Source organism: Toxotes jaculatrix, chromosome 22 (genome assembly GCF_017976425.1).
Source record: "Toxotes jaculatrix isolate fToxJac2 chromosome 22, fToxJac2.pri, whole genome shotgun sequence".
In the NCBI taxonomy this organism is placed as follows: Eukaryota; Metazoa; Chordata; class Actinopteri; family Toxotidae; genus Toxotes; species Toxotes jaculatrix.
In genome coordinates this window covers 3,287,721-3,304,741 of record NC_054415.1, presented here as the reverse complement: position 1 = coordinate 3,304,741, position 17,021 = coordinate 3,287,721, and the positions used below count along the sequence as shown (strand labels likewise).

Here is a 17,021-nt window from a genome sequence, read left to right as displayed (position 1 = left end):
AGCAGCTGCATGTGAAATGAACGTGGGTTTTAAAATCCAACTTAACTGCTATGTTTTTAATATTTAACTGAAAGTGCTGATTTGCGTTTTTCCCTGCTCTTCTGCACTTTGTACGGTTTGCATTCCCCTGTTGTTTCACAGAGCTGGTGATTAATTTGACCAAAAGAGGATTCAAAAATCGTTCCTGGTTTTGAACTTTTGTCTCTTCTCTGTTTGCAGGTGTGCTGAGCCTGCCGGAGAGTTTGAACCTGCACCGGGACCAGCAGCGCTCAGGAAGAGGCGGAGAGGGTCACGGATACTCTCAGGCCGAGCTCCGCACACTGGAACAGTCGCTGCTCGCAACCCGGGTGGGCAGCATCGCTGAGCTGAGTGAGTGCAGTTTTACCATCATTATACAGCACACACAGAGTCAGAGGAGCTTTAGGGAATTTAGGGAAAGTCCTAATTTATTACTGCTTAGCCAGAAAAGATGTTTTCAGGTACATTTCCCTTTGAAATGCAGTTTTTTATGTTGTAGTGTATTGTTTCACCTCTGCTGTGCACAGACAGGTGATCACAGACTTTCATACCAATACACATTTTATTAAAATTTCAAAAACTCTTCAGTGTCTAGCAGCACATGAAATGATCACCTGGAAACAGGTGTAGACTGAGCCCTTTGTTTGCTGAGCTGCTTGCTTTTTTAGTAAAGGTCCAGTATCAGTCATTTAGTGTAGCTAAAACCTGCCCCCTCAACAGAAGCAGCTGTTAATAGAATAATAATAATAGAATTTTAATAATCTATACATGGAATATTGAGTTTAAAGATCAATTTAAATGCTGTTTTTGAATATTTTACCCTGCTCACATTGAATTCAGTAAATTCTTGTGAGTCCTATTAAATTTAAAATGGTATTGAAATAGTCTAATTTCAAAAATATTAAATATTGATGTAAAATATTAGCAACTCAGGGCTACAATAATTGTCCCTCTTATACACCACTATGTATAAAACCTCTAAATTCAGCATACAGCATATTATAAATGCAGCAGTAATTGTTATGCACATTAAAGCTGATGTGCTCAAGGACTTATTTCCACGTCCATTTGCCAAATAGCTCCATTAGTGTGAAGGAATGCACACTCCCCATCCCTGTGGGCTGTCATGGTGGTCCGTGGCCAACCCACTGCTACTCTACTGTCAGCTCACCCCTCTCCTCATCCATCTCTCCCCCTTCCCTCACCCACCGACACACTGCAGCCAGGAACTGTTCTATTACAGCTGCTCTAACACCTGTTTATGAGTCTCGCCAGAGGACCTTTAAATCCAAGGTCACCGCCTCAGAGGCTTTTAACTTCAACTTGAAAGAAAGGGCTCCACCTTTAACTCTGACCCCCCCCCCCCCACTCCCCCAATCCAACCGCCACCTCATCCTCGTCCTTTCCACAGTCACTTATTAGATCATCCTGTCCCCCACAGACATTTTTCTCTATGTGTGGCTGTGCGTTTGTGTCTGTGCACATTTGTCCTGAATGAATGTTGAACCCTGTGGTACATTATGAACCAGTAATTCTCGATGCATCGATGATTAAAGTGAGAGTTTATTGTCTCTTCTTGTAAATATTATCACAGCATATGTGTTGTGTCACAGCAGTGATTCAGCCTGTAGGCAGTTTGTGAAAGACGCTGCCCTTGACATTTGCACTGGACATGCTCACATCTACGATACATAATTAATACAAATAATAATCTTAACTTGGTTTAATTCATTGTGGAAAAAACGTTTTTAAACCACTCCTGCTCGTTTGGAGCTTGAGTAAGGAAATCTCTGGAAACTGGGGTAGGAATAGTATCACAAAATGTATTGATTAATAAGTTGTGTTTATTATAATTATAATGGGATTAAACTGCTCCCACCACTAATCACTTCATTTTTTAATTACTTTGCAAGAAAAAACATGAAAATCTGACAAACAACAAAATGCTCTGAGTGTTTTATTAAGCGAGCAGATTCTGGTCAGGTTGACAGTGTGGACAGGTTTTTCTGAGCAGGACATAGCTTCCATCTCACTCTGATATTCATTCCTGTCCATGAAGTAAATTAGAAATAATGAGAAGACCTCTGCTTTTCCATACACCCTGTTTCCCCTGGCGTTCATAAGTTTACAAGTTTACTTCTCTGTCCTCACAGAAACTGTTTCTGGGCAACAGTTACCACCAACATGTACAAAATAATATTGTTCAATACTTGGTGGACAGGCCGTGAAGTATAAGTTTTAAAAGCAGCACAGACAAAGATGTGGGAAATCTGTCCCACAAAATGGCAAAATCCACACAGAACTAATTTCAACCCTTCTACTGGCTGTTCATTATAACTGCTGAGAGACTTGTGTATAAAAATGAGAGAAAATATGATGTAAAAAAACATAAATATACTGTAAATAGCAAAGAAAACCAGAAGACGCCTTTAGAAACATATGTAAGAACTTTACTTTCATGGCAAATCAATTATTCTGAACGTCCGCAGCAGGAAATGCACCAGTAAGACATACATTAAGGATAAAAGCAAATAGATGAGTGCACCTCCTCTAATTGCTGGTGGAAATGCAAATATGCATCATAAAGCAGCTCTCCTGTGTTTGTGCCTGCTAATGTGAACATATCAGTCGAAAAACATTAAAGACATTTGGGTTCACACAGTTGGACGAGAAGGCAGAGGCAGCAGCACAGGCTGCTGTTTGATTCCTGTTTAATGCACCGTGTGTTTGACTCCCTCTGTCGCGCTGCCTCAGCTGAGCTTCCTCACCTCCGGGGTCGGCCAGTCAAACGCTGCCAGAGGTTGACATGTGGCTCATAACACAGTTGCTGCCAACTGCTCGCAGTCGTTTAGGGGATTTCGGTGGATTCTGTGGCTTGATTTCCGCCTCGCGTTGCGTTATGTCAACAGATTGATCTGCAGTGTACAAATCACTGAATAACAGGGGTGTGAATCTGCTTATCGAGTGAATGATGATTGCATTAAGGATGCTACTTTTAGCGTGTTCTACCATCTGCCTTTGCAAGAACCTTAAAGGAGCAGATTTTCTACTCATCTCATCTAGTTTATCTTGTTTATCTGTTTATCTTGGTGATATTCTTTTTTCAAACTGTCAACAAATCCCACCAAAAGACCAAAACTAACAAGGAGCTGATCCTAATCACAAGTATTTTCTGTGAACCCTGATATATTCCTCTGCGCCATGCTCCATGATTAAAAACACATCAGTGAGCCACACTGTTTCACTGAGTGTCATGTTTCTTCATTAGCATGAACAAACACAGTGTACTTTATTTTGATTCAGTCCCACACACACACACACACACACACATCATCCTGCTGCCGGTAACACTAGAGCAACAAATGTGTGTTATTCTCCAGATGAAAGTAGAACCCATCAAATTCACTACTTACTTCCTATTTGAGTGACATTGGCTAAAAAGCACGGTGTCCAACTGTTTTAGGAAATTACTGAACCTTTTATTTCCTTCATTATCTTTGAGATATTTTTAAAGATGAACCTCAGTGACACACGGAGGATAAATGGTCGTGAGTGCCACAGCGCGAGGGCAGAGAAGTCAGTGCTGTGTTTGGTATTTTCATGGGATTTGTTGACAAAAAAACAAAAACATAGAATAAACCCAGACTCGTGCTTTAAGGGAAGATTTCACAAAAATGGGAGAAGACAAGTGTGACTGTGCTCATTTCACTGGATTTTAAAATGTTCATGTTTAGCTGTTATTCATCCAGCGTAGGTTGAGCTTACGTGGTCTTTTCCAGTCGGACGATGCGACAGAATCATCAGGGAGAGAGAGACGCGCTGAATTATTTCAGAAACAAAACAAGAAAACTGCATTATGACAGAAGATGTGTGCACTTTCTGACCGTTTTCTGACACCAAACAAAGAGCGACTTTCAACGAACCGCTAATGCACTGTGGCGATTTCACTCTTTTGATAAGACGTTTACAAGTAAGCATTAGGCTGCAATTACCCCGGGATTTTAGGGCGGTATCAGACATATCAGTGACATTCACATTCTCCACAGGCTCTCCAGAGGTGCTTTTGCTTGTTTTTATGTCCTTATTTGTCCATTGAAGAGACATCCAAATTAAATGTTTAGCCATGGTAACAGCACGACTCCAGGGATGGCCATGTCAGTCTGTCAGATGGTTGTTCCACCTCTTTGGTTCAGACTGAAATGAGTCATAACCACCGAATGAATCATCATGAATCTGTGCTCAGATTCACCTGAGGCTGATAACTCTGATGATCCCCTGACTTTTCCTTGAGCACCACCTGGAAGGCTAATCCTGCAGAGTCCAAGGATGCCTGGCTTCCTGTTTTTGTACATTAGGGAAATCAGGTTAATGTCAAGATATAAGAATAAGCAGATTTCCTAAGGGTATGTGAATGTAGCGGCCGTGGTGTTCAATGCAAAATGCAGAGCAGAGGCTGATGGAGGAGCAGTCAGTCATCTCAGTGGTGGCCTGGTCGATTTACGGTAATTACTCTAATGTTCATAATAAGAAATAATGTGCTAATGATAGGTTCATATAAAAATGCTACACACAGCACCTCCAGTATCACAGCAGAGACTTGAAACAAATTGATGACAGGAGGCAGGTGTTTCACTCTCAGACACTGTGTCCTCACACAAAGCATTTCAAATCTGCACGATATCAAACACATTCAAACTGTTTAAATTCAAATCAATTTTAACCTATTAGGTCAGTATCTGAACAATAAACAAGATCACTGGAAAGCAAAGCGGCCACACAGAGCCAGTTGTCAGGGCAATTTCACACCCGACTTGTTCGGTAATTAATAGATAATAGAAGAGGCTGTTAAAGAGCAACATTCATCACTATATCCATAATTTCATTCTCTGGAGGTGGAGAAATAAGTCTTTTATTTCTGAGGTCACCATTATCTCCCTGCTCATCTCATGCGCTCGTATTTCATGTCTTTGTCCAAGCGAGGAGAGCAGATCGCCGACGGCAGAGTCGGACAGTTGATGCTCCGGGTGTTTGCACTTTCCCTCGTCTCTCATGACGCTCGGCCATGAAGAATAACTTTCTGTTTTCCTTCATGTGCCGCGTAATGTGTGGCGTGTAGGGTCTATAGGCGCTGAACTGACATATTGTGGCCAGGTGTGACAGAGAAAGGCCGTTCATCTGTCTGCACGGCGGCTGCCCCGTGGGTCAGAGAGCAGCCACTAGGCAAATAAACGGAGTAATGTAATACAGAGCAGGCCTCAAACAATGGGGCCCTCCATTCCTGGAGCTGGGTGTGCCTCCACCACAGAGGATGGCAAATATTCAAAGCATGGACTTTGTTAAAGCTACAGTCCTTAAGATTTTCATGAAATCAAACCCCATATATCTGATACTGTTCGTGGTTGGCTTGTTTTACTCTGTGAAATGGTTTTCACTGGTCGTTGTGCCGTCTGCCTCTCCCGTACTGGATTCAGAATTCACTCACATGCTCAGGAGATTCAGGAAATGGGGCGTGCGTGTAATCTAGCATCACTGTTTGTAATTTCATCTCATTAATATCAGCCTCACTGTTTACAGTTCACTCTCCTACAGCTGAATCAGAGCTGTTTTGAGTTACTGCTGAAACTGAACATCTCCTACTGTGCGCAGCAGGAAATCAAACTGATGGTTGTAATCGACTTCTTCTTTTGCAAAGCCATGTTTTACATCGGCTACGCTGTAAACAAACGCACCAGTTGCTCCTCTGTTGTCGCATTTAGGGGCGATTTGTTAAGAGAATCATTATAATCAGAGCTTAAGAAATCCAGGTATTTCGCAGGCGGGTACCCAGACCCAAAATGGAATCGGTTATCGGAGTCCGTACCTAGTTGTATTTCTGAAAAAGCAGCTGCTCGGTGAGTGATCGCTGTAGCATTAAACAGCCCTTTCCGTTACCATAGTAACCCCAGGTGTCGCCAAATTAACCAGGAGTGAGATTTTAAAAATTACAACTTTAAGGTACAAAGACTAAATCATCAGTTTGTCTCGTTTGCGTCTTTTCATCTGACAAATAAACACATTATTATCACTTTTAGTTTCATGATGAAATGTTGATGTTTATCTTAGGCTTTAAAGATCCATCGCTCGCTCTGTGTTCTCCCAGACTGACAATAGCCAGCTTGAAATATGAGTCACCGTGTATTCTGCTGTGCATAGGCAGAGAGTTGGTTCCACATATAGAGGAATCCTTCTCCCCCCCTGCAAAGCTGCAGGAGTTGTGCTCTGCTTTGAAAGGGTACAGAAAATTGCCCGGCGATGGGATGTTCTGTCTCTTTTTCCAGAAAGTGATTGCTTACTGAATACCTGACTAACCATCATTTTGGCTGTGCTGAATGCAAAATTTCTTTCCACAAACAGGTATTATTCTCATGATTAATGATTATGAAAAAGCACACCCTTCCTATTCTTCTTTAACAACCCAAATTTCTATGAGATTTCATTAATATCGCTGCTTTTTAAAGCTGTGACTCGGATTCCTTTCCCTTCGTCTCTGCTCCATTATCCCACACTCAGTATGTGAATATGGAATAATGGGATAGCTTCACACACACGGGCCGGGGAGATTCACAGGGAGGTGTTACATTTCATCTTGAGACCATCCGTTCTATTCTCATTTTTCATTATATTAGAGCTAAAGTACTTTCCGTACGTCGCCATGCATCATCTGTCCTAATCTCATCCAGTCTGACCCATTTCTCAGAATGGGTGGCAGAGAAAGAAAAAAGAAAAATGAGTCAGATTTACTATATTTTCTCTTAAGTTGATAAAAGCTCATGAGAACCATTATCTAGTCAGTAAATGACATGATGCAGTCGGAGCTATACGGCTCTATTTCTGTTTTTTTTTTTTTAAATAATATGCACAATTTCCCTATTTGACCACTTCAGCTAGTGATGATAATGTCGTCCTCATGTCCTTTTCAGTATCTCTCTAATGGACATGTCAAAGCAAAAGGGAAAGGTTCCTGCTGTCATCTTTGACCTCTTCCCTCTCCGATATCTGCAGTGCCATTCACGTCTTAGTGTCTGCTCGTCTTAGAGTCACTGTGATTTAAAAAATAAAAATAAAAATTGTTGACTGAGCTTTAAAGATGAGGTTGGCTCATTCAGTCACAGAAACAGGGTGCGGCCATTTTCCTTATCTGCCTCCCAGCACCTTTAGGAGGACAGCGAGAGCATGTCGACACAAACAAACCGTCCTCATCCCAACACACAGCGGCACACACACCTCTTCATCTCGCACAAAAGACATATGCTGGAAAATCTTGTACTGTGTTGCTGCATGCCGCAGTAATTATGTGAGGCTGGATTCATTATTGTGTAATGGTTTAATGTCCCCCGGTACCTGCCACAGGATCCCGCTCGCTCATCACAGCTCAGTGCGGCAGAGATTAAAATAGAGATTAAAGAGCTGCTTGAGGAATAACTCAAGTATTTTCCAAAAGGAAGATGTAAAACCATGTTTTCTGGATAAGTGACTCAAAGTGAAACTGAAAGTAACTGTGAATCGAGGATGTTAACTTCCCAGTAAACGTGGTTTTGGTATTTGCGGGTCAACTTCCACTGGTCAGTCATTACAAACCAGTGTGGTGAAGGTGAGCTTTGTTCAGACTCACAGAACTGTGCTTTAAGTACTAGTGGAGATCCAGAACTTCCCAAAGATACCAGATGTGTTTTGGCTCAGGCCGAAACACTTTGACATCTTTACCTCAGTTTCGTTTGCCAAACTGTGACTGCATCCACCAGCGTCTTTGCATTGATGCTGCCTTTAAAACTTGCTTTGTGTTCTGTCTGAATACACCTCAGGAGCCTTTGCCAGGAAAAAAACATCATGTCCTAACAGCACTATACAAAAAGCCAACATGCATGTGTCCCACAATTTCTAAACACAAAACACTGAGTACATGGTCCATCTCAAGTTTGTCTTCTTCATGACTACTTGGAAAAAATATTTCCCACAAAGGTACAAGTATCAAATTTGTAATATTGGATTAAATTTTCTCCTTGGATATTCAAAAACATTACCGGCTGTTCTTTTGTCCTCTATAATCCTTTGACAAATTTTTCTAAAGGCTGATGTAAAAACACAAAACACAAAGGAAGACCAAGTACGGCTGGTAGATAAAGATCTCAGCGGTTTACTTGCCAACAGAGAATGTATCACACGGTGCCTTGGCCAGCAGCAGCAGCGAATGGGGAAAACGAAGGCGAGCCAAAGATTCACTTAAAGAGTGACCCATCGCACCCAAACAACTGTGTACTCCATTTCACACACCCACAACAACTAGAAAATTGAACAGCAGTGTGATTGAACTGATTATACAATATCAAACACAGGACCAATCTGAAGTTTGTTCCAGCAGGACACAAACATTGACTGAGGACTCTTGAATTTAATAACCATGTGCTTGTTTGGCTGACATGGCAGATTAAGAGGGGATTACTTTTTTTCCTGATCATGTAGCCTCAGTTTAAGTCTCTTGTTGATGTGGACATTGGATCATGCCGTTGCTATGCTGTTGTATTCTCCAATGTGTTGGGATCTAATTAGAGTCTATTGAATATTTTGCATTTGCAACCAGGAGAACGCTTGCGTGCGCCTGCACCGGCTTGTCTAAGCGTTCGAGTGTGCGACACCTCTCCGGAGAGGTGCAGCACCCACAGGCAGATGTTCTTCATTAATAATTATTACCCATCAGCCTGACATGTGCGAGCTGAGGATTCTCGAGCCTGCCTCTCTCAGCTCCTTGACTACCAGTGACTTCAGTGGCTGAGGGACACGCTGAAGTTTTCCGTGTTTAACGCTTTACACTCCAGCTGCAGCAGCACTAACTTTTCACCATAGACTCTGCCTTTGCAGCAGTGGTGGTGAGAGATAATGCAGACTCGCTAATTGAGTGTTTTGGAGGAAGCCCAGAAGGCTAATGGAAGTTTTTTGGGGTAATAAGGCGGTGAATTGAACAGGCTGCGCTTAGTTCTCACCTCACTGTTTCATGAAAAACAACAAAAGACAGGGCAGCTGTTTGGAGCAGTGCTTTGATGAAAGGGGACTTCACAGAAGGGCCTAATAGCTGTTGGTATTGTGACTGAGCTTCTGTCATCAAGAACTGTGTCATTCTTCAAATCCACAGTCAGTCAGTTCATCATGGAGACGTGATTCATTTACTGTAAGAAGACTTTTTATTTAGTCGGGCTGTAATAAACTGGAGCTTTATCACAAGGTTACAATGAGATTTTAGTTATGATAAATATCAGTGGAGGTTTTGAGTAACTGAGCTGCTTCATGAAAACATATGGACGTGTACAGTACGAGACAGTTTGATTTCCATGGCTTGGCTATGACCTTTTCTTCCTCTTTTCCTTTTTTCAAAATCCTGTGGCTACAAAAGACCTTTTGTTCGTGGCTTCTCTGCAGGATATTATTCTGAGTGTTTCCACTTGCCATGATTATGGTGCCATTTTTATTTTGCAATTTAGAAAAAGACAATATGATCAAGGACAAGAGTGAATGAAGGAATTGGCTTCAGGTTGGTATATTTTTCAGAGTGTTAGAATAATGAATGTGCCTGAAAAATACAGTAGTTTAGCTTTGAATTTCTAAATATAACTTTTCTTCTCCTGCCAGAGCTTTGTCAGAAAATTACCTGATCTTAAGTCTCATCTGTCCCCATGCTCCTTATGTCCTTATTGACTCTGCAATTATTTCCCTTTTATTGTGTAAAAATGTAAAAAAAAAAAAAAATGACATTATTATCAGCCTCAGCTGTGTTTTGTGCCAATTATCAAATGCTAGCATGTGGTAAAGTAAATCAGCATGTTAACACTGTCAGCATGCTGATGCTGACATTTAACTCAAAGCACCGCTGTGCTACAGTACAGCCTCTCAGAGCCACTTTCACACGTGCACTGCAACCCTGAACTCCTCCTGAGGAGTTTGTCTGTTTGTGTGATCGCAAATGTCTGAATCCGTTGAACCTTTAGTCTTGTTAAACGTATATTTAACGTATATATTCTGCTGCAAAGTTGTGTTTGTTTTTATCATTACTGATTTTCTGTGCCTACATGCTTTTCTCAGCAGTATGTGAGTTGTTCCTGCCATGCAGTTCACGCATGTACACAGATCTTTCTCTGCAAAATGCACTTTTGATTTGTTGATGCATTTCAGTAAACAAAAGGAGCCATTTCCGGCCATACTGTAATTGTGGAGCATATCTAAAAAGGGAACAAAAATAAGCCCTCGACTGAAAAATGAATGGTGCAGTACTATTTAAGTACATTTGACACAGTGGATAATCAAGACCACACATAGGAAAGTTATTTATTATACACTGCAGCAGTCTGCAGTAGTGCTTCTGCAGATCTTCACAGAAGAGCTATTAAAGTTCCTAAAAGAGCCATTAGACAGAATAAAGTGGCATCCATTTAGAAGTCCCCTCCTGTGAGTTGCAGGGAAGATGACAATAGAACGAGAGAGATAGTTCGTGTAATCTCCTGCTCCATTGCCACCACAGACTCGAAATATCTGGAAAAACTAAGATAAGATGATGAGAGAAAATGAAGCTACGGTTCAGAAACCTCTTTAGACTGAGAGAAGCCATTACCAAGAAGGGCCTCGTATTATTTTCCCTGGTTTTATAATAGTTGGTAATGAACAGACTTATTCTAAGGATCCCTGGGACATTTACAAATGAGCCATCACAGCTTTGTTCAGTACACTGCGCTTTCCTGGTGTTGCAGTCATCAGCCCAGCGAAGGACAGCTGCACCAGACAGTGGCTTCTGTGGGATAAGAAGTAACCATGATGGTCTCTGCAGCACCAGTATCATCAGATATACATACACAGTTCAGAAACAAGCACTTGACTTTCCAAAACAGAGATTTTGTAATATTTTGCAGCATCTTGCATCATGGGACCCTCATTCCTCATTTGGACGACTGCGAGTAAAAAAAAAAAATGAGCGTGGACATTTGACCCCTGCCGGCCCTGACAGAGAGAAGAGAGAGATTTAGCTCATGAGGTCGAAACTCTGTAAAAACAAATTGAGTCTGTTTAGAAATGGGATTATCATTTATAATTCAAAACCAAATATTTCAACAAATTGTTCTGAACCCCATTGTGGTTGGATCCTGAGGTAAAGCAGATGGTATCATGCTGCTGTTGCCTTCAAGTGTTTCTTTTTAAGTCCCTGCCTGCAGATATACAGTATTTTGTGATGCAGTCGCTGGGTAGACACCGTTCATTACCTAAGTTTTAATTAGTTTTTTTTTTCTCCTTAAGTTACAGTATCTGCATTAGAAGCATTTAAAGCTGCATTGACCAGTTTTGGCCACTGGAGGGGGACAAGAACTCCAAAGCAAGCTGACAGACACACGCCCTGTTATTTTGAGTGATACCCTTGGTATTTTGATAGTAGTGACAAACTTCACGGAAACGCTGGCCAACAATATCGTCCCTACGGTGACTGCAAAGTTAATTCTGAACCAGAAACCATGGGCTTTTTTTTTTTTTTTTAATCGTTTTTACACTATAGCCTTTCAGCACATCCTCATGGGTATCCCACCCCTTCATTTCACATGCACAGACTGAGAAACATTAGTATCTGGCATGTAAATCCTTGTGGTGTGGTGCTGGACAGGCAGCGTTCAGTTTATCTGTCAGAGCATTTTTTTTTTGTGTGAAACAGCTGCCGGCTGCGGCTGGAAACAATGAGCTAAAAGAGGCTAAAAAGCTCAGGGGAGCTGCAGAGTGTGTTGCTGGAGGTGTTCAGTGTTAATCTAAAAATACTGATAATGGAGTTTTAGTGTTATGAGCTTTTTTGCGCGTAGACTGTCAAACAGTAGGATTTAAATGTATATGGGTGATTATTTTCAGCATTTCCGTCCCTCCTTGGTGACCATGCTATCGAACCTTCTATTATTAAAAAAATAAAATCTCCTTTATTATATCTTGTTTTTGCCATTCATGTGAGCATACCACGTGAGTATTGCATGATATTTTCAGCTGCAGCTCAAGGCAGCTCAATAACTGGAACATCACTAGTGATGCACTGATGTCTGGTGCTTCAAAACGAATGAATCATTGTGTAGCAAGGCACTTTATTTGTTCTCTCTCTTTTTTCAGCCCCACCTTTGCCGTTGGTGCCCTGCTGCTTTTCCATGTTGCTATTTATTCAAAATACAAACAGTGAGTTACATTACTACGAGTTCAGTGTATGAAAAGACAGAAAAGGAAATTGGATTAGTGTTCCCTTCACAACCCATCCACCCTCCGGAGCCTGTTTCCTACTAGAAAAGACTGCAAAACAAAACACCTTTGGATATATTTATACCCTTTAGCTTCATTCCTGTTTGGCTCACAGGTCGACCAGCCCAGCAGGTAAACTCCCAGTACTCCAGATGGTCACTGAGCCTCTCATGGCGTCCTAGCCAGGTTATTCTAAAAGTGTGATTCTGGATTATGAAACCACCGAGCTGAGAGCATTAATATGTTAAAGAAGTAGCCACTGCTCCGTATCTGTCAGCGGATTTCCTGTCTATTCAAACACAGACGGTTATCATTGACCTTCCTTTATACGTCCTATATTAAATGTGTCTACTGGTGATTAATTTCCACCTGAGCAGTGCTGGTGAAAGTATCTACTAGTTCTGTGTTGATGATGACATGTCCTGTAATTGACTGTGATTAATAGTTGCCATGGAATTGCTAATGTGCCCCAGAGGCAGACCTCTGAGTCGGTCGTATTACCGAGCGATGATTAAATGTCCTCGGTTCGACCCCCGGGGAGCTTTAGGCCACGACAGTGTGTCAGAGGACGGCGGAGGAATCTTCCGTCTCAGTCCTCCATTAGGGAACACAACAGTTGTCTCACGGCAATAATCTCGGGTCACATTTGATAAGAAGCTGGTTCACCTCACTTTGTGTGCTTGAATTGCAGACTTGTTTGCTGATCATTGTTTTAGTGAGGAGCGCTGCATTAGAAAGACTGAAGTCACATCTGGTTTTATTCATTTTGATATGTGGTAAATTAAGAATATAATTTAATTCTGTTGTGCTTTGTTGTACCTGTTGAAGAGGAGACATTTATAGATCAAGAAGCACTGCGAAGTGGAGCATGTTGTAAAAACAATCTTAACTTAATCAGAAAAACCTTCATCTGGCCTTCTATACTGACACCAAGTAAAGAAAACAACCATTAAAGTTGACGTTAAATAGCTTCAGCTGTTGAGGTAAACAGTGCACTTCAGGTGAAACAGCTACACTTTGTAAGCCTCTACGCTTCAGTGCCAGGAGGTCGCTTTCAGTTTTTAATGAGGAAGCCTTGCTGTGCTGCCTGGTATGTTTGAAGTCATGTTTCTGTGGATTTGCAGGTAAAGAGATTGCATCTCTAATGACTGGTGAAGTGGAAATGATTAGCTACAAGAAAACATCAAACCCAAAACTTCTTTTCCGTTAGTTCTCATGCACTGACTGTAACGTACCAGGAGACGAAGACAAAGGTAATTATGGGTTTTGTAATTGCTGTAAGACCAAATTTAAAGTGGTGACATTTCATTATAGTAGGGAGCTTTGTCTTTATGCTTTTTTATTACACCTCATAATGCTATAGCAGCTTTGCTCAGTGGATGGCAGTGCCCGTCTCCCAGAATATCTTAACAGCTGTTGGAGAATGGCCATGAAACTTTGTGTACGTGTTCATGGCCTGCAGAGGATGAGAGGCGCCACCAACAGGTCAAACTGATCTGCTCCTGAACTGATCCTCCGACTTCACCTGCGCCACCACGAGGTTGGCATTTGTGGTTTTGAGTTAAATATCTCAACAACTATTTGATTCTGTTGCCATGAAATTTGCTACAGACCTTAATGCAACCTGAAACTTGCATTATTTTTTTCCATTGGCTGTAATGTACCACTAAATGAAGACCAGGTAATTACAGGTTGTGTAGCTGTTGTGTGACAGAATTTAAAGTGTTGACATTTTATTAAACCAGAGGGGTCTTTGCTCCGTGCTGTTTCACCATTTTTTGTCTCTGGGAATAGGGAACAAAGTTTTTCTCTGTAATGAGTCCTTCCAAATGGGAAGGACTTGGCTGGGAGAGAGGAAGACTCTAAGCTGTCCCCTGTGATTAATTCAAACGAGATGAAGCATGAACCCCATAGGAGTGTTGCTTAGATAATTACAGCAAAGGAGACAGGAGCAAATGTTGTCCTGCTGACAAAACCAAAGTCACAAGAACAATTAATGAAGTCAAAGAAAGCTAGATTATCATCCTTAGCTCAGAGGGACAGCAGTGGTTTAACCGTTTGCGTGGTGGCTGCCTCTGATGTTTGACGTGGTTAAAAAAAACTCGCCGTGTTTCGTTATTTATGGACGTGATGCGGTTATAGACTTCTGTTTTTCAACAAGCTCTGCAAACTCCGAGGGGAGCGTTATCAGTTCTTGGAGTTAGTGGTTCTCTGTTGTCTCTTTTATGGGTTGCTCATGTGGCTTCCCACTGAGCAAAGCGTTTCTTAATGTAAGCGCATATTTCAGTCCTTTTTGTTTTGTCTCCTTAACCTTTATTAATGTCTCACTTCTCCTCTTAGTATTCAGGACAATATCACACTGCGTTAACACACCCTCAGTAGCATGGGGGCTTCCTGAGTACCTGGAGTAGAAAGGTTTTCGATGCTCACTTTATTCCGCCTGCTTGAGGTTTCAAGCTAAATGCTACCGAGCACTGAACATGCATAACAAACAGAGTCTGCGGGCTGCAGGGTGTGGAACACACTCAGTGAACAAAGTCTCAAATCATATTTAGTCCAGCGGTTCCTGTGGAGCTGTATGCTATAATAGTTGTATTTAATGATTTATGTATTAATTTTTTTAGAAAGTCAGATATTAGTGAAAATCGCTCACGGCGTGTTCCTGGAGCCCAAGGTTGTGTCTTCATGTGCTTGTTTTGTCTGGTCAGGAGTTCAGACCCTAAAGATTGTATTAACCAGAGAAAATCAATAAATTCTCACACATGAGAAGTTGGAGCGAGGAAATCGTTGCCAATTGACTTACATGATTGATAAATTATCAATATTGCTGATTAATTTGAACTGCTCTGCGTTACCCTAACCTTAAACAAACTGGGGTTAAACTGGAGTTATAGCCTCCGATGCTGGTGGAGATTGTCAGCAGTGAAAACACTGGTTACTCAGTAATCTTTTCCCTTTTCAGCAACACTCATTTAGCAAAGCCGTTTCCACTGCAAACCTTCTGCTCACTGTGATCACAGGAAATTAAAGAAGGTAAACACAGTGATTGAATGGCTTTAGTTTCCTTTTCAGTAATAAGACAAAGGGAAATTGAAGTTACTTGGATGTAAACCAGGTCGTAGCACCTCCAAAATGAAAGAAAGAATGTAAACACAATCAGTATGTTGAATATAATTAAGGCACCAGCTTTAGTTCCCTAATGTTAGTGATGTGATGAATTATAACTGTAACACAGACTGTAGTTCATGTCTGAGGGAAGGTCCAGTCATCATTTCTGCATCTGACCCCTCCTTTCACTAAGTGACCATACGTAGTCATGTTTGTCTGATTTTCATATGAGGACAGAAGGAGACTTATCCTGCCTCACGTCTTCAGTCTGTTCGGCACAATCATGTAAACAGAGCACGATTTTCCTCGTTTCCAATTATTTATTGATGTATAAATGATGTTAATTTTCTCAATAACTGTGTGTGAAGCTCCCCAGAGCCCAAGTGCAAACTGTGAGCAGCGTGCTCTGTTTACGTCTGAGTGCCTGTGAACTCTGTCAGGGGTCTTTAGTCTGACAGATGGAGAACCCTGGGCTCAGACTCACCGTGTCATTCTGTCTAAGGAATGAGGTTTCAAGACAGGCCAACTTTCCTCACACTGGGTATTTTTGGAACAAACAATCAAACGAGATCAGGGAGAGAGAAAGAGAGAGAGAGAGAGAGAGAGAGAGAGTGAGAGTGTGTGTGTGTGTGTGTTGTGCTGCGACATGTTTACTGTTTCACTGCAGCTCAGAGTTTCATACTTTTCACATATTTTGTTTTATTCGCATATAACTCACAAATCCACTGTGTGTGCGAGGATTCAGGCGGTGGTGTAGTCTGTTTTCCACGTGTCCATGTTCCTCCACAGGCCTGAAACCTCCAGTATTCCAATAAAGCGAGTAGATAATTAGATCAATAGGGGTATTTATTTTTCTGAGAAATCGACCCTGCCAGCTCACACTGCAGTATTTTCCCTCTCGGAGCAATATCGTTTTTCTTAAATGCATTACTAATGATCTCATCGATAAACTGCAGCGAAGTTGCCAAAATCCTGAATCAGAGAATTATGACTTTCTAAATGTCAGCGCTGAATATTTCCCTCTGTAGTACAGAAGTATTGAATTTCAGTCAAATATCAGAATTGTAAAATTTCTCCTGACTTTCATTTTTCCGTGTTCCTGCTGTGCACAGACGCAATTTAAAATACAGCAGGTTCATGCTAAAATCAATGGACTACTATTTATCAAGGAGGAAGAAGAAAATTTTGCTTAGAAAAAAAAACGTTTATTTAATCTCTGTGGCTTCTGTAGTTTTTAGAGAAGACTGCTCAGTTATAAAGTTATATATACAACACTTGGTTTAATATAACAGCCTTGTTTGGCTGTTATATTAAACCAAGTCCATCTAAAAAGTTGTTTGTCTCTACAAACTGATTAAAGGATGATTCAGTTGTGTTTCTAATGGCAGGAAGCTCACCAGGTTGAAAATGCTCCCTACATTCATTAAGACATTCAGAGCACACACACACACACATGCTCACTGACACAGATAATGTGGTTCCCCTGTGACTTTTTAGGTGGTCACATAAGGAAACAGGGAGACAAACAAGGGAGAAAAATAGGAGCTGATGATAAAAATGAGGATAGAACAAGAGCTCGCGCTTCTTATGTGATTTGCTGAGAGGGGCTTGATGTA

At 41.3% G+C, this 17,021-nt stretch overlaps 1 protein-coding gene across 1 annotated transcript in view; it reads left to right on the top strand.

Moving 5' to 3' along the window:
- LOC121176015 (ankyrin repeat and BTB/POZ domain-containing protein BTBD11-A) overlaps positions 1 to 17,021 on the top strand; it is a 124,259-nt gene that overhangs the window by 85,355 nt on the left and 21,883 nt on the right. The window contains exon 2 of the mRNA XM_041029933.1: positions 220 to 369. Within this exon, the coding sequence (XP_040885867.1) occupies positions 220 to 369 (150 nt within the window). The remainder of the gene's footprint in view (positions 1 to 219; positions 370 to 17,021) is intronic.